A 25,807-nucleotide genomic window follows, 5' to 3' on the forward strand; every position below is an offset into this window, starting at 1 on the left:
AATAACATATAGGCTTAACTTTGATTATACTAATCCTTGGAGTCTACCATTACAAAACCCCTTGTCGATATGTTTCAAAAATTGATAACACGTTGATACAGACCACACATGAGAAGTTCATGTAGATTTTCAACAATATATTCATGTGTAATTGGAACGTAATAACAGTATTTTCTGAAGAAATTTCTCTTCACGGGTGTTTCTAGCATTAAGGGGCCAGTTAAATATATGTCGTTAATCAGATGATGACCATATCTAATAGATAAGGTGTAAGCATTAAACAAACCATAACCTGCTTAATAGAATAGCAAATGTTTACCTTTTATACAAACATATATTAGTCTTAGCTGTTTCATGCTCTACGAGCTGACATTTATCGAAAATATGTGTTTATTTGTTAATAATAATAATAATAATAATAAATTTATTAAGCAATAAATTAGACACAAAAAATCAAATATCAATATAAAACCATCAACAAAGAGTTAACTCGTCCTGTGATGGTTAAACACATAATAATGTAAAATCAAAACTTACAAAATCAATATAAAGTTCCCAGAATATTATAATCAGTATTTAAGATCCATTGTTTTAAGTATTTCTTTTGATTAACACGATTAATAGAAGATCTTATACTATAAGGAATAAAATTATGAATACGAGGTGCCAAATAAAGATATTGATGAAGTGTAACTGTTTTACGTGGTGTGGGTACATTAATTGGAAAAAAAGATTGAAGTCGTGTAAAATATGAAGTGACTTTAAAAGGCCTATTAAAAGAAACATGCAATGTAGATAAAGCTAAAAATATAAATAAAGTTTATCATATGAAAGGTGGGAGTTAAATTTACTGAAATCGGTATCAAGCCTATGAGTAAAAATAAGAGAGAAAACACTTTTGCAACTTGTGAATAGGAATTAAAAGTCTTATATGTGCCACCCCAAATTGAAATACAATATTGTAAGAAAGATTGAAGAGAGCATAATATACACTTAACAAAATATGATAAGGAGCACAATGACTAAGTTCAAAATTAGCATAGAACTATATTTTAATTTATTAACTAAAGAATTAATATGAAATTGCCAATTTAATTTTCGATCTAAATAATTCCTAAATATTTAACAGAGGAAACTTGAGTCAATTTGGGACACTTACAATTAGGGGTAAGTATAACAATCACTAGAATGATAAAAAATAGAAGGAAAAGCTGGAATGACACCATAAGGTTAAACTGAAGAAGAAAAGATTTAGATATATTTAAGGATAAGTCATTACAGAAAAGCCAATTTTAATTTTATTAAGATCACTAGAAATAATGGCTTCATTAATTAGATTTGGCTTACTATAAACAACAGCAATATCATCGGCATAGGCTTGGATATCTCCAAAAAACTGTTGGTAAAGAATATCATTTATATAAATGAGAAATAATAAAGGGCCCAGAACAGAACCTTGTGGTACTCCAACATTAATTGTAAGCCAATCACTATAATTATTATGGATACAAACTGATTGCTTTCTATTGTGAAAGTAAGAAAAAACCAATCAAAAACAATGCCTCTAAAACCATAATAAGATAATTTATTTAACAATATTTTATGATTAACAGAATCAAAAGCTTTGGCTAAGTCAAGAAAAACAGCAATTGGATGAAGATCAGAATCCAAAGCTTCTGTAATATTTCCCACAAGTTTAGCAACAGCAACCTCCGTTCCAAGCCCAGGCCGAAAGCCAAATTGAGAAGGAGACAAAACTGAATGTCTATCAAGAAATGATAAAATTCTAATCTTCATAGATTTTTCAAATAGTTTAGAGAAATGTATTAATAAGGAAATAGGTCTATAATTCGTAAAATCAGAAATATTACCAGATTTATAAATAGGAATGACCAATGATAACTTTAAAGCATTAGGAAACTTCCCTTGAGTAAAAGATAAATTAATTAAAAAAGTCAAAATTGGTGCAAATAGATTAGCATTAGCTTTCAAAATCTTAACCGAAACACCATCTACACCATTAGAAGCTGAATTTGATAAGGAGAAAATATTATTCATAGTTTCAGATACAGTAACAGGATATAGGTAACAAGAAGAAGAAGGAGCAGGAGGCATGCCCTGAGAACAAAATTTAGGATTGGAGCAAGTAGATTTAGCAACATTAACAAAAAAATAATTCAAATCAGATAAATCAGTAGTACCAAAATTACAAAATTTCTTTTTTTTTTTTAACATCAATAATAGAGTTAACAATATTCCAATTCTGTTTAATAGTTTTAGCATTCTTAAACAGGTTATGATAATAAGTCCATTTAGTCTTACGGGTCAAGCTAACAACATAATTCCTTAAACACTTAAATCTAATCTTTAGATAAATATCATCAGGAAATTGATGTACTTTCTTTTTTAACTTATCTCTTTTAATCATTAACAAAACCAATTCACTGGTAATCCATGGCTTAATTTTTCTAAACTTTCGTGACACAGAAACAGTAGTAGTACAACTTTGAATACAATCAGTTAACACTTCAGCAAAATTATCATAAGCAACATTAACATCAGAACAATTCATAACACAGGACCAATCTGAAAAATTCAAACAAGAACTCAATTCATTAAACTTAATCTTTTGAACATTTGAGACATGTTCTAGATCCGATAAAATGTCTATACATAAAACAATTGGAAAATGATCGGTCAAAAAACTCTCAACAATATAAGAATAACAATTTTAATAGTATTTCCACTAATTAAAAATGATCAATACAAGAATTAGTAACATTGGTTATCCGTGTAGGAGAAGAAATAATAATACGAAGATTGTTCTCAGACAAAAACTTAAAATATGCATTTTATAACAAACATCATCAAATGCCAAAACATCTATATTAAAATCACCAACAAGTATATTAATATCATATTTGTATAAATTCAATTCTAATGAAAGCTCATCAATAAATTTCAATACAGGCAATCTAGGAGATCGATAAACAACAAAGAGATTAAATTTCTTATTTTGAATCATACAAAATAAAATTAAAGCATCAGACTTAATGTACTGCACTTCTTTTATCATAGTCAGTATCTCAAATTTAACAAAAACTGCCACTCCACTAGCCTTATTTAGACCAGAAGATGAAGAATAAAAGGAGTAACCTGGAATCGAAAAGAAACAAATCCATCCTCAACAAACCAAGTTTCAGAAAAAGCTATTATATGAAATTTAACAACGCTTGATTGTAAAAAACAAGAAATTGGTCAAAATTTTGAGTAAGACTTCGAATATTAACATGTATTAAATTTAAATGACCAACAGAAAAACATTTGGTAAATCAGAAGAGAAGACAAAGTTGGTGTAACACCAACAATATCATCAAAATCATCAGCCATTGCAGTATTTATAAATTATTAAGATCAATCAAGCAACGTAAAACAATGGGCTGAGTGGTTTCTGATTTTCTAATAAGAATATTACCATTCGATACCCAAAGAAATTTATAGCCAAGATCTTTCTGTTTTCGTTTTGCTTGCATGAAAATATCACGATAATATGGGGAGAGATGTTCGTTAACATAAACTGGATAAGATTCATTACAGACCTTAATATCATTAGTATTAAGAGAGCGAAATTTAGTTTTCTTAAGTTTAAGCAGATCAAATTTAATTTGCTTACGACAAAACTTAACAACAATCTGTCTCGGACTCTTATTTTCAGTTGTTTTCTTTCCTATACGATGAACAGTGTCAATATCTGTAGGAGCACAGTCAACCCCAAAGTAGTTGTAATCTTCTCAACAACTTCTTGCAAATTCTCATTAGGCTTCTCTGGAATACCTCCAATCAAAACATTATAGTTATAAGAATATTGTTCCGCTTCACACATCTTCCTCCGAAAACTTGCCATCTCCTTCCACAATTCTTCATTTTCATGCTTTAATGTTTTATTTTCCTGTTTACACTCCTTAACTTCAGCTCTCAAAGTTGTGATATCCTCACTCATAGTTTCTACCTTCTCTGAATAATATTGAAAGGAAGTCACTAATTCTTCGACCTTTACTTTAATTAAGTGAAAGTCATCAAGTCTTGACAAAATTTCAGTAACTTTTGTCTTAAGCCACTTCATATCTGCCTCCCCCCATATTTAAATCAAGCTCACTATTCTCAACAAGATTAACTGTCTCCCCCTCTAACGAAATGGACACAGTCCTTCTTAATGGAGTTTCACTATTTAGGCTTAACTTTCTTTTTCTCATACAAAAATCACATTCATAACTTTTCCCAATTTCATTTAAATATTCCAAATCCTGTTCAGTTAAGTTCTTACATCTTAAATGATACCATTTTTGACACTCACCAGAGCAATGAAGGGCTTTATCACCAACTTTAATATAAACTTTACATTGAGCACAAAATCTACGTGGCATACTAGTCAGCCATTTGTACTACATCTGTATTAAACACTCAATACAATTAAAATAACTATTTTAAACAACCATACGTACGGAAAATCTGGTATTTGATACACAAAAAAGATGTTTCCTGATATAATCCACGTCATACTGAGAGCTCTGAGACCGTGCAGACCTTCTAGTTTGTCCAAAGATGTTTTGGTTTCTAGGACTTTGGAAATGTTACTGTTAAACGACAGAGATGTCAGTATTCTGGTGAATGTGCCTGAAAAGACGTGTTCATAGTAATTAATAAAATAATGAATGTCTATCAAAACAACAATATTAAATCACGTGCCATTTAATTACATTCACGTGTATACATTTAACAAGCTTCCAATGACAAATAGCTCTCCAGGTCTTTTTCACAAGACAAAAACCTCTCTATACAAACAACACAACACGTGTAATGCAACCTAAAATCAGTGACGAAATGCTAACAATACTTTCACGTTCTAGCAGGAATCTAAGATGATTTATTCGAATTAGATTATGAATACAATTGACTCTGTGTGTATATATAAAGATTATTAAGTATATATATATATAAAGATTATAGGGTATATATATATATAAAGATTATAGGGTATGTATATGTATATAAAGATCATAGGCTGAATTACATTTTAAATAGAATAGAAAATTATTTATGTAGCAGTAGTAGTAGTGTTTCTACCCCCTAATTAGTAATGAGTATAAAAGCATGTCTTTCTTAGAACAAAAGACAAATTAGACCTTTCTAAAACAAAAGAAAAGATGTACTAAACACCTGGACGAAGAATGAAATGAAACTGTTAGTAAGTTCCAGTATATAGACTTAATTAAAAACCAAATTATCGGACGTGATGTAGACACGAAAATATCGAATCAGACCCTTAGTTAACGAATCGAACCGGAGCCTTAGTTAACGAATCGAATCGGAGCCTTAGTTAACGAATCGAATCGGAGCCTTAGTTAACGAATCGAATCGGAGCCTTAGTTAACGAATCGAATCAGACCTTAGTTAACAGGCCCAATCAGAGCCTTAGTTAACGAATCGAATCGGAGCCTTAATTCCAATTTGCAATTGAATCTCGAAGCTTCGCAGGGCCCTAAATATATATATATCTACATATCTACATGTATATATCTACATATATATATATATCCACATATCTACATGTATATATCTACATATATATATATCCACATATCTACATGTATATATCTACATATATATATATCCACATATCTACATATATATATATCCACATATCTACATGTATATATCTACATATATATATATCCACATATCTACATATATATATCTACATATCCTGTAAATAAACTGTTATACAGTTTTGTTTACTGAAGTTCTAGAAACTTCTGTTCCTGATTGGAAGTTAAATAATCGTCATTCCAACCACTTTTAATTACTACCATTTCAAACTGTTTGTGGTGTCTTATCTCTTGGTCATTCCAACCACTTTTAATTACTACCATTTCAAACTGTTTGTGGTGTCTTATCTCTGGGTCATTCCAACCACTTTTATTTACTACCATTTCAAACTGTTTGTGGTGTCTTATTCCTTGGTCATTCCAATCACTTTTAATTACTACCATTTCAAACTGTTTGTGGTGTCTTATCTCTTGGTCATTCCAACCACTTTTAATTACTACCATTTCAAACTGTTTGTGGTGTCTTATCTCTTGGTCATTCCAACCACTTTTAATTACTACCATTTCAAACTGTTTGTGTTGTCTTATCTCTTGGTCATTCCAAGCACTTTTAATTACTACCATTTCAAACTGTTTGTGGTGTCTTATCTATTGGTCATTTCAACCACTTTTATTTAATACCATTTCAAACTGTTTGTGGTGTTTTATCTCTTGGTCATTCCAACCACTTTTATTTACTACCATTTCAAACTGTTTGTGGTGTCTTATTCCTTGGTCATTCCAATCACTTTTAATTACTACCATTTCAAACTGTTTGTGGTGTCTTATCTCTTGGTCATTCTAACCACTTTTAATTACTACCATTTCAAACTGTTTGTGGTGTCTTATCTCTTGGTTCATGTGACACCAACAGCTTACCCAGATTGTCTTCCAAATTTATTTTGATATTATTAGAATTGCATTATTTGCTTCTTTACAAGATTTATAATGGGAGTAAGCTGAATTATCTAGTTGAAGTACAAGGGCTATACATAAGAAGTTATCATTTTTATATTATTAAGTTATTGAATTTGAATTTCCCACAAAGTTATACGAGAGCTATCTGCTTTAAGAGTCCCTAATGTAGTAGTGAAAAACTAGAGAGAAGGCAGCTAGTTATCACCACCAACCGTCAACTCGTGGGCTACCACATAATAAACGAATAGTGCGATTTACTGTAACATTATAACACTCTCACGGCTGAAGGGCGAACATGGTGGTGGGACCGGATATTCAAATCTGCGACCGTCAGATTGCGGTTAAGCGCTCTAACCATCTTGCCATGCCGAACCATATTACTAAGAATTCACTAACCATCTTGCCATGCTGAACCGTAATACTAAGAGCTCACTAACCACCTTGCCATGCCGAACCATAATACTAAGGGCTCACTAACCACCTTGCCATACCGAGACCATGTTACTAAGGAACTCACTAACCACCTTGCCATGCCGAACCATGTTGCTAAGGAACTCACTAACCACCTTGCCATACCGGAACCATATTACTAAGGACTCACTAACCACCTTGCCATACCGGACCATGTTACTAAGGCTCACTAACCACCTTGCCATACCAAACCATGATACTAAGGCTCACTAACCACCTTGCCATGCCGAGACCATGTTACTAAGAACTCACTAACCACCTTGCCGTGCCGGACCATATTGCTAAGGACTCACTAACCACCTTGCCATGCCGGACCATATTACTAAGGGCTCACTAAACCACCTTGCCGTGCCGAGACCATATTACTAAGAACTCACTAACCACCTTGCCATGCCGGGACCATATTACTAAGGCTCACTAACCATCTTGCCATGCCGAGACCATGTTACTAAGGACTCACTAACCGCCTTGCCATGCCGGACCATGTTACTAAGGACTCACTAAACCACCTTGCATACCGGACCATAATACTAAGGACTCACTAACCACCTTGCCATGCCGGACCATGTGCTAAGAACTCACTAACCACCTTAAGCCATGCCGAGACCATGTTACTAAGGACTCACTAACCACCCAGCCATACCGGACCATATTACTAAGGGCTCACTAACCGCTTGCCATGCCGGACCATAATGCTAAGGGCTCACTAACCACCTTGCCATGCCGGACCATGTTACTGGAACTCACTAACCATCTTGCCGTACCGGACCATGTGCTAAGAGCTCACTAAACCACCTTGCCATGCCGGACCATGATAAAGGGCTCACTAACCACCTTGCCCATGCCGAACCATATTACTAAGGGCTCACTAACCGCCTTGCCAGTGCCGGACCATGTTACTAAGACTCACTAACCATCTTGCCATACCGGACCATGATACTAAGGCTCACTAACCACCGCCATACCGGACCATATTACTGGAACTCACTAACCACCTTGCCATACCGAGACCATGTTATGGGCTCACTAACCACCTTGCCATACCGGACCATAATACTAAGGCTCACTAACCGCAGCGCCATGCCGGACCATATATTACTAAGGGCTCACTAACCGCAGCGCTTGTGCCGGACCATGTTACTGGAACTCACTAACCGCAGCGCCGTGCCGGACCATATTACTAAGAACTCACTAAACCGCAGCCTTGCCATGCCGGACCATGTTACTGGAACTCACTAACCACAGCGCCATACCGGACCATATTGCTAAGGACTCACTAACCACCTTGCCATGCCGGACCATGTTACTAAGAACTCACTAACCCAGCTTTGCCGTACCGGACCATGTTGCTAAGGGCTCACTAACCGCCTTGCTATACCGGACCGTAATACTTGAGCTCACTAACCACCTTGCCATGCCGAACCATGTTACTAAGGCTCACTAACCACCTTTAGACCGGACCATGTTACTAAGGACTCACTAACCACCGGCAAGCCGTGCCGAACCGTATTACTAAGGACTCACTAACCACCTTGCCATACCGGACCATATTACTAAGGACTCACTAACCAAATCTTGCCATACCGGACCATATTACTAAGGGCTCACTAACCGCCTTGCCATGCCGGACCATATTACTAGGACCTCACTAACCACCTGCCATGCCGGACCATATTACTGGAGCTCACTAACCACCTTGCCATGCCGGACCATATAACTAAGAACTCACTAACCGCTTGCCATGCCGGAACCATATTACTAAGGACCTCACTAACCACCTTGCCATTGCCGGACCATATTACTAAGAGGCTCACTAACCACCTTGCCATGCCGGACCATATTACTAAGGACTCACTAACCACCTTGCCATGCCGGACCATGTTACTGGAACTCACTAACCACCAGCGCCATACCGGACCATATTACTAAGGACTCACTAACCACCTTGCCATACCGGACCATGTTACTAAGAGCTCACTAACCGCCTTGCCATACCGGACCATGTTACTAAGAGCTCACTAACCACCTTGCCGTGCCGGACCATATTACTAAGAGCTCACTAACCACCCTTGCGAAATACCGGACCATATTACTAAGGGCTCACTAACCACCTTGCTTATGCCGGACCATGTTACTAAGAATTCACTAACCGCCTTGCCGTGCCGGACCATATTACTAAGAACTCACTAACCGCCTTGCCGTGCCGGACCATGTTACTAAGAGCTCACTAACCGCAGCGCCGTGCCGGACCATATTACTAAGAACTCACTAACCAGCCCTTGCCATACCGGACCATATTACTAAGGAACTCACTAACCCACCTTGCCATACCGGACCATATTACTAAGAACTCACTAACCACCTTGCCGTACCGAACCATGTTACTAAGAACTCACTAACCACCTTGCCGTGCCGAACCATATTACTAAGAGCTCACTAACCACCTTGCCGTACCGGACCATGTTACTAAGGCTCACTAACCACCTTGCCATGCCGAGACCATGTACTACTGGAACTCACTAACCACCTTGCCATACCGGACCATGTTACTAAGAACTCACTAACCACCTTGCCATACCAGACCATATTACTAAGAACTCACTAACCACCTTGCCATGCCAGACCATATTACTAGGCTCACTAACCACCTTGCCATACCGGACCATGTTACTAAGGCTCACTAACCACCTTGCCATGCCGAGACCATATTACTAAGAGCTCATACATTAAAAACGATTTTCCAAAAGTGAATTCTTATTTTCATTAGAAAACGCTAATCAACAAGATATAGGGGAAGATAAGGAAATTTGACACTTAGCGGATTGTAAGAAGTTCTTTGACTAGAAAGAGTCACTAACTTTTAACATAGGAAAATGTTTTCAAACGCTACAGAATTCCAAAACCAGGTTCGTCAATTTGTTTGTTTTGAATTTCGCGCAAAGCTACTAGAGAGCTATCTGCGCTAGTCATCCCTAATTTAGCAGTGTTAAGACTAGAGGGAAGTCAGCTTGGTTATCACCACCCACCGCCAACTCTTGGGCTACTCTTTTACCAACGAATAGTGGGATTGACCGTCACATTATAACGGCCCCACGGCTGAAAGGGCGAGCATGTTTGGTGCGACCTGGATTCGAACCCGTGACCCTCGGATTACGAGTCGAACGCCTTAACGCGCTTGGCCATGCCGGACCAGGTTAGTCAGTTAGGTCTTAAAGTGTTACTTTCTACTTACAAAAAAACAATAGAATTTCTAAGACATAATAATTTGTTTATGGCTGATCAGTATAGTTGAAACGGTTTTCACTACAAAGTTTATTGATCAATGAAATAAGTTTAACATTTTTTTCGCTTTACTTTTGACAGAAATGTGCGAACTCTGATTTTTTCTTTACATGATTTTTAATGTAAAATTTATATTATTTTCACGTAGAACAGCTACAGTTTAAAGTGTACCAACTTCAGATTGTTCATACTAACCTCGTGGCGAACGTTTGTTCCTTATGCGGTTCTCGCAGCAATAAAATGACAATATGTCATAGGCAGTTCCAACTAGAATAAATATTCCCAAAATTCCAAAAACGCACCTGAAATTACCAATAACAAAATATTTTAAAAATTGTTTTCAAATGTAATAAAGAGAAAGATAATTTATTATTTGAAAATCAAGAAATAATATTTGTTCTTTACAAAAATCTCAGAGTGAAATTCATGAAAGTTGATTGGAGAAGCAAAAGGTGTTACACATATTTATTGAATATATATTGTAACTAATATATAAATACTGGGTATGCTTACATTGCAAAGAATATCTAAATTCGAATCAAGAGACCAAGTCCTTAGTATATATATATATATTGTGACTCTTAATAATTAACATTTCATTCAATAAAGTTGAAGAAAGAAGTTGAAGTATAAAGTTGAAGTATATAGTTGATGCATAAAGTTGGTGTATAAAGTTGAAGTATATAGTTGATGTATAAAGTTGGTGTATAAAGTTGATGTATAAAGTTGATTATAAAGTTGGTGTATAAAGTTGAAGTATATAGTTGAAGTATAAAGTTGAAGTATAAAGTTGATGTATAAAGTTGATTATAAAGTTGATGTATATAGTTGAAGTATATAGTTGAAATATAAAGTTGATGTATAAAGTTGAAGTAACAAGTTCGGGTGTATAAAGTTAAAGTATATAGTTAAGTACATAGTTGAGGTATAAAGTTGAAGTAAAATGTTGAAGTAGAAAGTTTAGTATAGTTTTCTAATCCAATTTTCACATTTAAATTTATATCACTTTTCTTTATGCAATATGCTATTTGAACTGTATCACGACGGGTATAGAAACTCTATTTTTTGTGCTACAATACTAGAGATTTATTGTTGCTCACTACGGGCAAAAGAATCTATAAAATAAACTATAATATTTGAGTGATTCCTTAAGTGTACAACATTTATAAAACTGAGAAAGGTACCTTATTATTTATTAAAACCAGGAAACTACTAGATCCCATACGAAAAACTCCCAACCAATAGCACCCCATTTATTATTAAAACCAGGGAACTAGTAGATATCATTCTAAATACCTCACAACCAATAATACCCCATTCTTTATTTAAACCAGGGAACTACTAGATCCCACTTTAAAGATCTCACAACCAACAGCTCCCCATTCTTTATTAAAACCACGGAACTAGTAGATCCCACTTTAAAGACCTCACAACCAACAGCTACCCATTCTTTACTAAAACCAGGGAACAAGTAGATTCCACTTTAAAGACCTCACAACCAACAGCTCCCCATTCTTTACTAAAACCAGGGAACTAGTAGATTCCACTTTAAAGACCTCACAACCAACAGCTCCCCATTCTTTACTAAAACCAGGGAACTAGTAGATTCCACTTTAAAGACCTCACAACCAACAGCTCCCCATTCTTTATTAAAACCACGGAACTAGTAGATCCCACTTGAAAGACCTCACAACCAATAGCTCCTTATTCTTTATTAAAACCAGGGAACTAGTAGATCCCACTTTAAAGACCTCACAACCAATAGCTCCCCATTCTTTATTAAAACCAGGGAACTAGTAGATCCCACTTTAAAGACCTCATAACCATTAGCTCCCCATTCTTTATTAAAACCAGGGAACTAGTAGATTCCACTTTAAAGACCTCACAACCAACAGCTCCCCATTCTTTATTAAAACAAGGGAACTAGTAGATTCCACTTTAAAGACCTCACAACCAACAGCTCCCCATTCTTTAATAAAACCAGGGAACTAGTAGATCCCACTTTAAAGACCTCACAACCAATAGCTCCTTATTCTTTATTAAAACCAGGAAACTAGTAGATCCCACTTTAAAGACCTCACAACCAACAGCTCCCCATTCTTTATTAAAACCAGGAAACTAGTAGATCCCACTTTAAAGACCTCACAACCAACAGCTCCCCATTCTTTATTAAAACCAGGGAACTAGTAGATCCCACTTTAAAGACTTCACAAACAATTGCTCCCGATGCTTCAGTCTTCTTCAAGAAAAACCAATGTTTACTCTCCTGCTATATTAATCACCAAGTATATTCACTTAAATCTAGTTAAGTAGTAGCTCACATAATGGCTATTTGACTGCTGTTTATATCCGCTGATGCTTCTGTTTCGCAGTGAGGAACGGAAACGGTGAATCCATACGAACCTATCACTGAAACAATAGAAATGAATAACTTTTTTCATAATCAGTTATGTTGCAGTTTGGTAGTGTGACGTAAAATAAATATTACTTCAAATTGACTTAAATGTGAATTTTTTTCTGATGATCAAATCACAAATTAGTTTTTTTTACAATAAAATAATAAAACTATGACAATGTAGTAAGTTCGACGAGAAATCTTATCCACTGAGTTTGGTAAATTACGTAAAATATTTCACGTTAGAGGAAATGAAATTACGCCTTTCATGGCGTTCACTGTCGTTATGATTTTACTCAAACAGAAAAGAATTAATATAGGAACAAGTTACGTGATCGTTAAACCTAACACTAACGTCTCGTGATGACGTGGACGAGATCTTCGGATGAGCAGGTAGAAGGGATGCATACTCCCAGTCGAAATGATAAGAAGTAGAAGAAATGTGCTTTATCGCTAATGAGTGATAGAATCTGGAAAACAAAATAATATTAAACATGAAAGTCAAAAAATAGTAAAATAGGTATTTTCATTATATGTACACAATCACATTACTATAATATATTGATACCTATAAAATACCAACGTTTTAAAGAAGCTGTCAACCAGTATTTCAACACCTTTGACTAATTGTAGCTTTTAAAATTATCTTATTCATCAGGTTATTACTGCTCAGTAATATCACAACTTAAAATAATAGGAATTAATTATGAATCATTAAAATTTGTACACGTTTAGCCGAGTGATAACTTGATGATATCTTATGAGCGATAAATACTATTTTTGTACTATTGTACTATGCATACTCTGTTTGTAATAAGCTCCCTACATATACTTAGAAGAAAGCATCAGTTTCCACATTTCTTTAATACACTCTCTACCATTAAAGGTGTTTGGTTTGTTTTGAATTTTGCGCACAGCTACTCGAGGGCTATCTGCGCTAGCCGTCCCTAATTTAGCAGTGTAAGAATAGAGGGAAGGAAGCTAGCTCGTCATCACCATCCACCGCCAACTCTTTTACCAACGAATAGTGGAATTGATCGTCACATTATAACGGACCCATAGCTGAAAAGGCGAGCATGTTTGGTGTGACAGGGATTCAAACCCGCAACCCTCTGATTACAAGTCGAGTGCCTTAACCAGCTGGCCATGCCGGGCCTATTAAAGGCGTTCTTTGATGGCTGTCTTCATTTCTATTCTATTACATAAAATTTGTACCGGAAACGTTCAGAGTCATATGTGTTAAACTATTACAGTCGTGCATTCAAAACTCTCATAACATTATTTCGTTACTGAAGTTAATTTTGGTCCAATGTCCAAAACTACCTAGTTTTATTTGTCCCTATATCAAGCTCCATATAATAACATTCATTATTTTATTTCTAAAATATAGAACATTTTTCACAGAAATAGAACTATTTTTTTTATATTTTATCGTGTATATGATCACAAGAGTTCTAAACTTTGTGAAAAACTAAATTTACTTATGTTATTTTTTATACTTCCAACTTACGTTGTCGTTAGGGGAAGGGAGTGGACTAACCTCTACCGATTTAACATATAGGCCGCCTACACCCCAGTTGTACAAGGAATACTCGTCAGCTACCCAAGTTGAAATATTATGGTTCGTGAAACTAGCAGAATAGAGGCAAGGTTGAGATATTATTATTACCAAATAGTTCCTTAATCTGGAGCCCAATCAACGTGGGCCTAACTACGTACCTTCGCTGATTTAGTAAAGTTTTCAAATAATTTTAATCGATGATGAACAGTGTAGTATCGAGGTTTGGGTGGCAATGGTGGGTGGAGTTCAACAGCACAGTATTGGCCACTGAAATATCTCTCCGTCTGATTGGTCCTTTTGTTAAATTCGCTTGCTTCCACATTCAAACATTCGTCAAACGATCCAAATGACGTCAGCGCACCTAGCAGAACTCCTCCACCAGGTTTCCCAAACGCATCTAGCACTAAGATTAAACAAAACACAATTGCAAATTATTAGATAATTTTAAAAAAAGAATTCACCTCACATAATAATGAACAATTACATCGCGACAAGGGACGTATATAGAAATAAAAGCAAAACCGCGAGACAGCGAATGAGCTAAACACTAGTTAATTTGTGATAACTTCTGAATCATAAAGTGTAAGTAAGAATTTTTATTATTCAGTCTTGAGAATTGTCGCACATCACTTTTCTAAAACGATAAATAATTGTAAAACAACGAATTTTAGCTACTTTGAACAACTACGTAGTTTAAGTCTTTCTAAACAAACGATGATTTGATGGAGAATACTTTAGTTAGAACTAAAGTAGAACCATCACAGTTTATTATATGTCACATGCGTTTAGTGATAAAAAATGGTAGACTGAAGTTTTCGAAAGTGCGTGTAATTGATTCTTAAAACTCTTCAATGTTTACATTTCACGGTGGAGAGATCATTAAAGGATTGGATTCCTCTCGGTGTACACAGCAGATAGCCCGATGTGGTTTTGTTCTATGGATTTCTCTTGGTGTACACAGCAGATATCCCGATGTGGCTTTGTTCTATGGATTCCTCTCGGTGTACACAGCAGATAGCCCGATGTGGCTTTGTTCTATGGATTCCTCTCGGTGTACACAGCAGATAGCCGATGTGGCTTTCTTCTATGGATTCCTCTCGGTGTACACAGCAGATAGCCCGATGTGGCTTTGTTCTGTGGATTCCTCTCGGTGTACACAGCATATATCCCGATGTAGCTTTGTTCTATGGATTCCTCTCGGTGTACACAGCAGATATCCGGATGTGGCTTTGTTCTATGGATTCCTCTCGGTGTACACATCAGGTAGCCCGATGTGGCTGTGTTCTATGGATTCCTCTCGGTGTACACAGCAGATATCCCGATGTGGCTTTGTTCACAGTAGGTAGCCCGATGTGGTTTTGTTCTATGGATTCCTCTCGGTGTACACAGCAGATAGCCCAATGTGGATTTGTTCCATGGATACCTATCGGTGCACACAGCAGATAGCCCAATGTGGATTTGTTCTATAAATTCCTCTCGGTGTACACAGCAGATAGCCCGATGTGGCTTTGTTCTGTGGATTCCTCTCGGTGTACACAGCAGATATCCCGATGTGGCTTTGTTCACAGTAGGTAGCCCGATGTGGTTTTGTTCTATGGATTCCTCTCGGTGTACACAGCAGATAGGCCGATGTGGCTTTGTTTTATGGATTCCTCTCGGTGTACACAGCAGATAGCCTAATGTGGCTTTGTTCTATGGATACCTATCGGTGCACACAGCAGATAGCCCGATGTGGCTTTGTTCTATGGATTCCTCTCGGTGTACACAGCATATATCCCGATGTAGCTTTGTTCTATGGATTCCTCTCGGTGTACACAGCAGATAGTCCGATGAGACTTTGTTCTATGGATTCCTCTCGGTGTACACAGCAGATAGCCCGATGTGGCTTTGTTCTATGGATTCCTCTCGGTGTACACAGCAGATAGCCCAATCTGGTTTTGTTCTATGGATACCTCTCGGTGTACACAGCAGATATCCCGATGTGGCTTTGTTCTATAGATACCTCTCGGTGCACACAGCAGATATCCGGATGTGGCTTTGTTCTATGGATTCCTCTCGGTGTACACAGCAGGTAGCCCGATGTGGCTGTGTTCTATGGATTCCTCTCGGTGTACACAGCAGATATCCCGATGTGGCTCTGTTCTATGGATTCCTCTCGGTGTACACAGCATATATCCCGACGTAGCGTTGTACTATGGATTCCTCTCGGTGTACACAGCAGATAGCCCAATGGGGATTTGTTCTATGGATACCTATCGGTGTACACAGCAGATATCCCGATGTGGCTTTGTTCACAGTAGGTAGCCCGATGTGGTTTTGTTCTATGGATTCCTCTCGGTGTACACAGCAGATATCCCAATGTGGATTTGTTCTATGGATACCTATCGGTGCACACAGCAGATAGCCCGATGTGGCTTTGTTCTATGGATTCCTCTCGGTGTACACAGCATATATCCCCATGTAGCTTTGTTCTATGGATTCCTCTCGGTGTACACAGCAGATATCCGGATGTGGCTTTGTTCTATGGATTCCTCTCGGTGTACACAGCAGGTAGCCCGATGTGGCTTTGTTCTATGGATTCCTCTCGGTGTACACAGCAGATAGCCCGATGTGGCTTTGTTCTATGGATTCCTCTCGGTGTACACAGCAGATATCCGGATGTGGCTTTGTTCTATGGATTCCTCTCGGTGTACACAGCAGGTAGCCCGATGTGGCTTTGTTCTATGGATTCCTCTCGGTGTACACAGCAGATATCCCGATGTGGCTTTGTTCACAGTAGGTAGCCCGATGTGGTTTTGTTCTATGGATTCCTCTCGGTGTACACAGCAGATAGGCCGATGTGGCTTTGTTTTATGGATTCCTCTCGGTGTACACAGCAGATAGCCTAATGTGGCTTTGTTCTATGGATACCTATCGGTGCACACAGCAGATAGCCCGATGTGGCTTTGTTCTATGGATTCCTCTCGGTGTACACAGCATATATCCCGATGTAGCTTTGTTCTATGGATTCCTCTCGGTGTACACAGCAGATAGTCCGATGTGACTTTGTTCTATGGATTCCTCTCGGTGTACACAGCAGATAGCCCGATGTGGCTTTGTTCTATGGATTCCTCTCGGTGTACACAGCAGATAGCCCAATGTGGTTTTGTTCTATGGATTACCTCTCGGTGTACACAGCAGATAGCCCGATGTGGCTTTGTTCTATAGATACCTCTCGGTGCACACAGCAGATATCCGGATGTGGCTTTGTTCTATGGATTCCTCTCGGTGTACACAGCAGGTAGCCCGATGTGGCTGTGTTCTATGGATTCCTCTCGGTGTACACAGCAGATATCCCGATGTGGCTTTGTTCTATGGATTCCTCTCGGTGTACACAGCATATATCCCGATGTAGCGTTGTTCTATGGATTCCTCTCGGTGTACACAGCAGATAGCCCAATGTGGATTTGTTCTATGGATACCTATCGGTGTACACAGCAGATATCCCGATGTGGCTTTGTTCACAGTAGGTAGCCCGATGTGGTTTTGTTCTATGGATTCCTCTCGGTGTACACAGCAGATATCCCAATGTGGATTTGTTCTATGGATACCTATCGGTGCACACAGCAGATAGCCCGATGTGGCTTTGTTCTATGGATTCCTCTCTGTGTACACAGCATATATCCCGATGTGGCTTTGTTCTGTGGATTCCTCTCGGTGTACACAGCAGATATCCGGATGTGGCTTTGTTCTATGGATTCCTCTCGGTGTACACAGCAGGTAGCCCGATGTGGCTTTGTTCTATGGATTCCTCTCGGTGTACACAGCAGATAGCCCGATGTGGCTTTGTTCTATGGATTCCTCTCGGTGTACACAGCAGATAGCCCAATCTGGTTTTGTTCAATGGATTCCTCTCGGTGTACACAGCAGATATCCCGATGTGGCTTTGTTCTATGGATACCTCTCGGTGCACAGCAGATATCCGGATGTGGCTTTGTTCTATGGATTCCTCTCGGTGTACACAGCAGGTAGCCCGATGTGGCTTTGTTCTATGGATTCCTCTCGGTGTACACAGCAGATATCCCGATGTGGCTCTGTTCTATGGATTCCTCTCGGTGTACACAGCATATATCCTGACGTAGCGTTGTACTATGGATTCCTCTCGGTGTACACAGCAGATAGCCCAATGTGGATTTGTTCTATGGATACCTATCGGTGCACACAGCAGATAGCCCGATGTGGCTTTGTTCTATGGATTCCTCTCGGTGTACACAGCATATATCCCGATGTAGCTTTGTTCTATGGATTCCTCTCGGTGTACACAGCATATATCCCGATGTAGCTTTGTTCTATGGATTCCTCTCGGTGTACACAGCAGATAGCTCGATGTGGCTTTGTTCTGTGGATTCCTCTCGGTGCACACAGCAGATAGCCCGATGTGGTTTTGTTCTATGGATTCCTCTCTGTGTACACAGCATATATCCCCATGTAGCTTTGTTCTATGGATTCCTCTCGGTGTACACAGCAGATATCCGGATGTGGCTTTGTTCTATGGATTCCTCTCGGTGTACACAGCAGGTAGTCCGATGTGGCTTTGTTCTATGGATTCCTCTCGGTGTACACAGCAGATAGCCCAATGTGGATTTGTTCTATGGATACCTATCGGTGCACACAGCAGATAGCCCAATGTGGATTTGTTCTATGGATACCTATCGGTGCACACAGCAGATAGCCCGATGTGGCTTTGTTCTATGGATTCCTCTCGGTGCACACAGCATATATCCCGATGTAGCTTTGTTCTATGGATACCTCTCGGTGTACACAGCAGATATCCGGATGTGGTTTGTTCTATGGATTCCTCTCGGTGTACACAGCAGGTAGCCCGATGTGGCTTTGTTCTATGGATTCCTCTCGGTGTACACAGCAGATAGCCGATGTGGCTTTGTTCTATGGATTCCTCTCGGTGTACACAGCATATATCCCGATGTAGCTTTGTTCTATGGATTCCTCTCGGTGTACACAGCAGATATCCCGATGTGGCTTTGTTCTATGGATTCCTCTCGGTGTACACAGCAGATAGCCCGATGTGGCTTTGTTCTATGGATTCCTCTCGGTGTACACAGCATATATCCCGATGTGGCTTTGTTCTATGGATTCCTCTCGGTGTACACAGCAGATATCCGGATGTGGCTTTGTTCTATGGATTCCTCTCGGTGTACACAGCAGATAGCCCGATGTGGCTTTGTTCTATGGATTCCTCTCGGTGTACACAGCAGATAGCCCAATGTGGTTTGTTCTATGGATACCTCTCGGTGTACACAGCAGATATCCCGATGTGGCTTTGTTCTATGGATTCCTCTCGGTGTACACAGCAGATATCCGGATGTGGCTTTGTTCTATGGATTCCTCTCGGTGTACACAGCAGATAGCCCGATGTGGCTTTGTTCTATGGATTCCTCTCGGTGTACACAGCAGATATCCCGATGTGGCTTTGTTCTATGGATTCCTCTCGGTGTACACAGCATATATCCCGATGTAGCTTTGTTCTATGGATTCCTCTCGGTGTACACAGCAGATAGCCCAATGTGGCTTTGTTCTATGGATTCCTCTCGGTGCACACAGCAGATAGCCCGATGTGGCTTTGTTCCATGGATTCCTCTCGGTGTACACAGCATATATCCCGATGTAGCTTTGTTCTATGGATTCCTCTCGGTGTACACAGCATATATCCCGATGTGGCTTTGTTCTATGGATTCCTCTCGGTGTACACAGCAGATAGCCCGACGTGGCTTTGTTCTGTGGATTCCTCTCGGTGCACACAGCAGATAGCCCGATGTGGCTTTGTTCTATGGATACCTCTCTGTGTACACAGCATATATCCCCATGTAGCTTTGTTCTATGGATTCCTCTCGGTGTACACAGCAGATATCCGGATGTGGCTTTGTTCTATGGATTCCTCTCGGTGTACACAGCAGATAGCCCAATGTGGCTTTGTTCTATGGATACCTATCGGTGCACACAGCAGATAGCCCAATGTGGATTTGTTCTATGGATACCTATCGGTGCACACAGCAGATAGCCCGATGTGGCTTTGTTCTATGGATTCCTCTCGGTGCACACAGCATATATCCCGATGTAGCTTTGTTCTATGGATACCTCTCGGTGTACACAGCAGATATCCGGATGTGGTTTGTTCTATGGATTCCTCTCGGTGTACACAGCAGGTAGCCCGATGTGGCTTTGTTCTATGGATTCCTCTCGGTGTACACAGCAGATAGCCGATGTGGCTTTGTTCTATGGATTCCTCTCGGTGTACACAGCAGGTAGCCCGATGTGGTTTTGTTCTATGGATTCCTCTCGGTGTACACAGCAGATAGCCCAATGTGGATTTGTTCTATGGATACCTATCGGTGCACACAGCAGATAGCCCGATGTGGCTTTGTTCTATGGATTCCTCTCGGTGTACACAGCATATATCCCGATGTAGCTTTGTTCTATGGATTCCTCTCGGTGTACACAGCAGATATCCCGATGTGGCTTTGTTCTATGGATTCCTCTCGGTGTACACAGCAGATAGCCCGATGTGGCTTTGTTCTGTGGATTCCTCTCGGTGTACACAGCATATATCCCGATGTAGCTTTGTTCTATGGATTCCTCTCGGTGTACACAGCAGATATCCGGATGTGGCTTTGTTCTATGGATTCCTCTCGGTGTACACAGCAGTAGCCCGATGTGGCTGTGTTCTATGGATTCCTCTCGGTGTACACAGCAGATATCCCGATGTGGCTTTGTTCTATGGATTCCTCTCGGTGTACACAGCAGATAGCCCGATGTGGCTTTGTTCTATGGATTCCTCTCGGTGTACACAGCAGATATCCGATGTGGTTTGTTCTATGGATTCTCTCGGTGTACACAGCAGATAGCCCGATGTGGCTTTGTTCTATGGATTCCTCTCGGTGTACACAGCAGATAGCCGATGTGGCTTTGTTCTATGGATTCCTCTCGGTGTACACAGCAGATAGCCCGATGTGGTTTTGTTCTATGGATTCCTCTCGGTGTACACAGCAGATAGCCCAATGTGGATTTGTTCTATGGATACCTATCGGTGCACACAGCAGATAGCCCGATGTGGCTTTGTTCTATGGATTCCTCTCGGTGTACACAGCATATATCCCGATGTAGCTTTGTTCTATGGATTCCTCTCGGTGTACACAGCAGATATCCCGATGTGGCTTTGTTCTATGGATTCCTCTCGGTGTACACAGCAGATAGCCCGATGTGGCTTTGTTCTATGGATTCCTCTCGGTGTACACAGCATATATCCCGATGTGGCTTTGTTCTATGGATTCCTCTCGGTGTACACAGCAGATATCCGATGTGGCTTTGTTCTATGGATTCCTCTCGGTGTACACAGCAGTAGCCCGATGTGGCTTTGTTCTATGGATTCCTCTCGGTGTACACAGCAGATAGCCCAATGTGGATTTGTTCTATGGATACCTATCGGTGCACACAGCAGATAGCCCAATGTGGATTTGTTCTATGGATACCTATCGGTGCACACAGCAGATAGCCCGATGTGGCTTTGTTCTATGGATTCCTCTCGGTGTACACAGCAGATAGCCCAATGTGGCTTTGTTCTATGGATACCTATCGGTGCACACAGCAGATAGCCCAATGTGGATTTGTTCTATGGATACCTATCGGTGCACACAGCAGATAGCCCGATGTGGCTTTGTTCTATGGATTCCTCTCGGTGTACACAGCATATATCCCGATGTAGCTTTGTTCTATGGATTCTCTCGGTGTACACAGCAGATAGCCCGATGTGGCTTTGTTCTGTGGATTCCTCTCGGTGTACACAGCAGATATCCCGATGTGGCTTTGTTCACAGTAGGTAGCCCGATGTGGTTTTGTTCTATGGATTCCTCTCGGTGTACACAGCAGATAGCCCAATGTGGATTTGTTCTATGGATACCTATCGGTGCACACAGCAGATAGCCCGATGTGGCTTTGTTCTATGGATTCCTCTCTGTGTACACAGCAGATATCCCGATGTAGCTTTGTTCTATGGATTCCTCTCGGTGTACACAGCAGATATCCCGATGTGGCTTTGTTCTATGGATTCCTCTCGGTGTACACAGCAGATAGCCCGATGTGGCTTTGTTCTATGGATTCCTCTCGGTGTACACAGCAGATATCCCGATGTGGCTTTGTTCACAGTAGGTAGCCCGATGTTGCTTTGTTCTATGGATTCCTCTCGGTGTACACAGCAGATAGCCCGATGTGGCTTTGTTTTATGGATTCCTCTCGGTGTACACAGCAGATAGCCCAATGTGGCTTTGTTCTATGGATACCTATCGGTGCACACAGCAGATAGCCCAATGTGGATTTGTTCTATAGATACCTATCGGTGCACACAGCAGATAGCCCGATTTGGCTTTGTTCTATGGATTCCTCTCGGTGTACACAGCATATATCCCGATGTAGCTTTGTTCTATGGATTCCTCTCGGTGTACACAGCAGATAGCCCGATGTGGCTTTGTTCTATGGATTCCTCTCGGTGTACACAGCAGATATCCCGATGTGGCTTTGTTCACAGTAGGTAGCCCGATGTGGTTTTGTTCTATGGATTCCTCTCGGTGTACACAGCAGATAGCCCAATGTGGATTTGTTCTATGGATACCTATCGGTGCACACAGCAGATAGCCCGATGTGGCTTTGTTCTATGGATTCCTCTCGGTGTACACAGCAGATATCCCGATGTGGCTTTGTTCTATGGATTCCTCTCGGTGTACACAGCAGATAGCCCGATGTGGCTTTGTTCTATGGATTCCTCTCGGTGTACACAGCAGATATCCCGATGTGGCTTTGTTCTATGGATTCCTCTCGGTGTACACAGCAGATATCCGGATGTGGCTTTGTTCTATGGATTCCTCTCGGTGTACACAGCAGATAGCCCGATGTGGCTTTGTTCTATGGATACTCTCGGTGTACACAGCAGATATCCCGATGTGGCTTTGTTCACAGTAGGTAGCCCTGATGTGGTTTTGTTCTATGGATTCCTCTCGGTGTACAGCAGATAGCCCAATGTGGATTTGTTCTATGGATTCCTCTCGGTGCACACAGCAGATAGCCCAATGTGGCTTTGTTCTATGGATACCTCTCGGTGCACACAGCAGATAGCCCGATGTGGCTTTGTTCTATGGATTCTCTCGGTGTACACAGCATATATCCCGATGTAGCTTTGTTCTATGGATTCCTCTCGGTGTACACAGCAGATAGCCCGATGTGGCTTTGTTCACAGTAGGTAGCCCGATGTGGTTTTGTTCTATGGATTCCTCTCGGTGTACACAGCAGATAGCCCAATGTGGATTTGTTCTATGGATACCTATCGGTGCACACAGCAGATAGCCCGATGTGGCTTTGTTCTATGGATTCCTCTCTGTACACACAGCATATATCCCGATGTGGCTTTTGTTCTATGGATTCCTCTCGGTGTACACAGCAGATATCCGGATGTGGCTTTGTTCTATGGATTCCTCTCGGTGTACACAGCAGATAGCCCGATGTGGCTTTGTTCTATGGATTCCTCTCGGTGTACACAGCAGATAGCCGATGTGGCTTTGTTCTATGGATTCCTCTCGGTGTACACAGCAGGTAGCCCGATGTGGCTTTGTTCACAGTAGGTAGCCCGATGTGGTTTTGTTCTATGGATTCCTCTCGGTGTACACAGCAGATAGCCCAATGTGGATTTGTTCTATGGATTCCTATCGGTGCACACAGCAGATAGCCCGATGTGGCTTTGTTCTATGGATTCCTCTCGGTGTACACAGCAGATATCCCGATGTGGCTTTGTTCTATGGATTCCTCTCGGTGTACACAGCAGATATCCCGATGTGGCTTTGTTCTATGGATTCCTCTCGGTGTACACAGCAGATAGCCCGATGTGGCTTTGTTCTATGGATTCCTCTCGGTGTACACAGCATATATCCCGATGTGGCTTTGTTCTATGGATTCCTCTCGGTACACAGCAGATATCCGATGTGGTTTTGTTCTATGGATTCCTCTCGGTGCACACAGCAGATATCCCGATGTGGCTTTGTTCACAGTAGGTAGCCCGATGTGGTTTTGTTCTATGGATTCCTCTCGGTGTACACAGCAGGTAGCCCAATGTGGATTTGTTCTATGGATACCTATCGGTGCACACAGCAGATAGCCCAATGTGGATTTGTTCTATGGATACCTATCGGTGCACACAGCAGATAGCCCGATGTGGCTTTGTTCTATGGATTCCTCTCGGTGTACACAGCATATATCCCGATGTAGCTTTGTTCTATGGATTCCTCTCGGTGTACACAGCAGATAGCCCGATGTGGCTTTGTTCTGTGGATTCCTCTCGGTGTACACAGCAGATATCCCGATGTGGCTTTGTTCACAGTAGGTAGCCCGATGTGGTTTTGTTCTATGGATTCCTCTCGGTGTACACAGCAGATAGCCCAATGTGGATTTGTTCTATGGATACCTATCGGTGCACACAGCAGATAGCCCGATGTGGCTTTGTTCTATGGATTCCTCCTGTGTACACAGCATATATCCCGATGTAGCTTTGTTCTATGGATTCCTCTCCGGTGTACACAGCAGATATCCGGATGTGGCTTTGTTCTATGGATTCCTCTCGGTGTACACAGCAGGCAGCCCGATGTGGCTGTGTTCTATGGATTCCTCTCGGTGTACACAGCAGATATCCCGATGTGGTTTCTTTGTTCACTGTGCAGGTAGCCCTGATGTTGCTTTTGTTCTATGGATTCCTCTCGGTGTACACAGCAGATAGCCCGATGTGGCTTTGTTTTATGGATTCCTCTCGGTGTACACAGCAGATAGCCTAATGTGGCTTTGTTCTATGGATACCTATCGGTGCACACAGCAGATAGCCCGATGTGGCTTTGTTCTATGGATTCCTCTCGGTGTACACAGCAGATATCCCGATGTGGCTTTGTTCTATGGATTCCTCTCGGTGTACACAGCAGATAGCCCGATGTGGCTTTGTTCTATGGATTCCTCCTCGGTGTACACAGCATATATCCCGATGTAGCTTTGTTCTATGGATTCCTCTCGGTGTACACAGCAGATATCCGGATGTGGCTTTGTTCTATGGATTCCTCTCGGTGTACACAGCAGATACCTGATGTGGCTTTGTTCTATGGATTCCTCTCGGTGTACACAGCAGATATCCTGATGTGGCTTTGTTCACTGTAGGTAGCCCGATGTGGTTTTGTTCTATGGATTCCTCTCGGTGTACACAGCAGATAGCCCGATGTGGCTTTGTTCTATGGATTCTATCACCTCCTCGGTGTACACAGCAGATAGCCCAATGTGGATTTGTTCTATGGATACCTCTCGGTGCACACAGCAGATAGCCCGATGTGGCTTTGTTCTATGGATTCTCTCTCGGTGTACACAGCAGATATCCCGATGTATTTTTTTGTTCTATGGATTCCTCTCGGTGTACACAGCAGATAGCCCGATGTGGCTTTGTTCTGTGGATTCCTCTCGGTG

General features: G+C 40.6%; 1 protein-coding gene across 1 annotated transcript in view; it reads right to left on the reverse strand.

Annotated features, from left to right (window-relative positions):
• The window catches only part of LOC143245651 (nose resistant to fluoxetine protein 6-like), a 55,755-nt gene that overhangs the window by 20,732 nt on the left and 9,216 nt on the right, over positions 1 to 25,807 (reverse strand). The window contains exons 2-7 of the mRNA XM_076492000.1: positions 14,431 to 14,675; positions 13,067 to 13,181; positions 12,638 to 12,725; positions 10,512 to 10,618; positions 4,499 to 4,674; positions 3,674 to 3,788 (exon numbers count right to left, since the gene is read on the reverse strand). Coding sequence (XP_076348115.1) covers positions 3,674 to 3,788; positions 4,499 to 4,674; positions 10,512 to 10,618; positions 12,638 to 12,725; positions 13,067 to 13,181; positions 14,431 to 14,675 — 846 coding nt within the window. The remainder of the gene's footprint in view (positions 1 to 3,673; positions 3,789 to 4,498; positions 4,675 to 10,511; positions 10,619 to 12,637; positions 12,726 to 13,066; positions 13,182 to 14,430; positions 14,676 to 25,807) is intronic.

Source organism: Tachypleus tridentatus, chromosome 2 (assembly GCF_004210375.1).
Source record: "Tachypleus tridentatus isolate NWPU-2018 chromosome 2, ASM421037v1, whole genome shotgun sequence".
Lineage (NCBI taxonomy): Eukaryota > Metazoa > Arthropoda > Merostomata > Xiphosura > Limulidae > Tachypleus > Tachypleus tridentatus.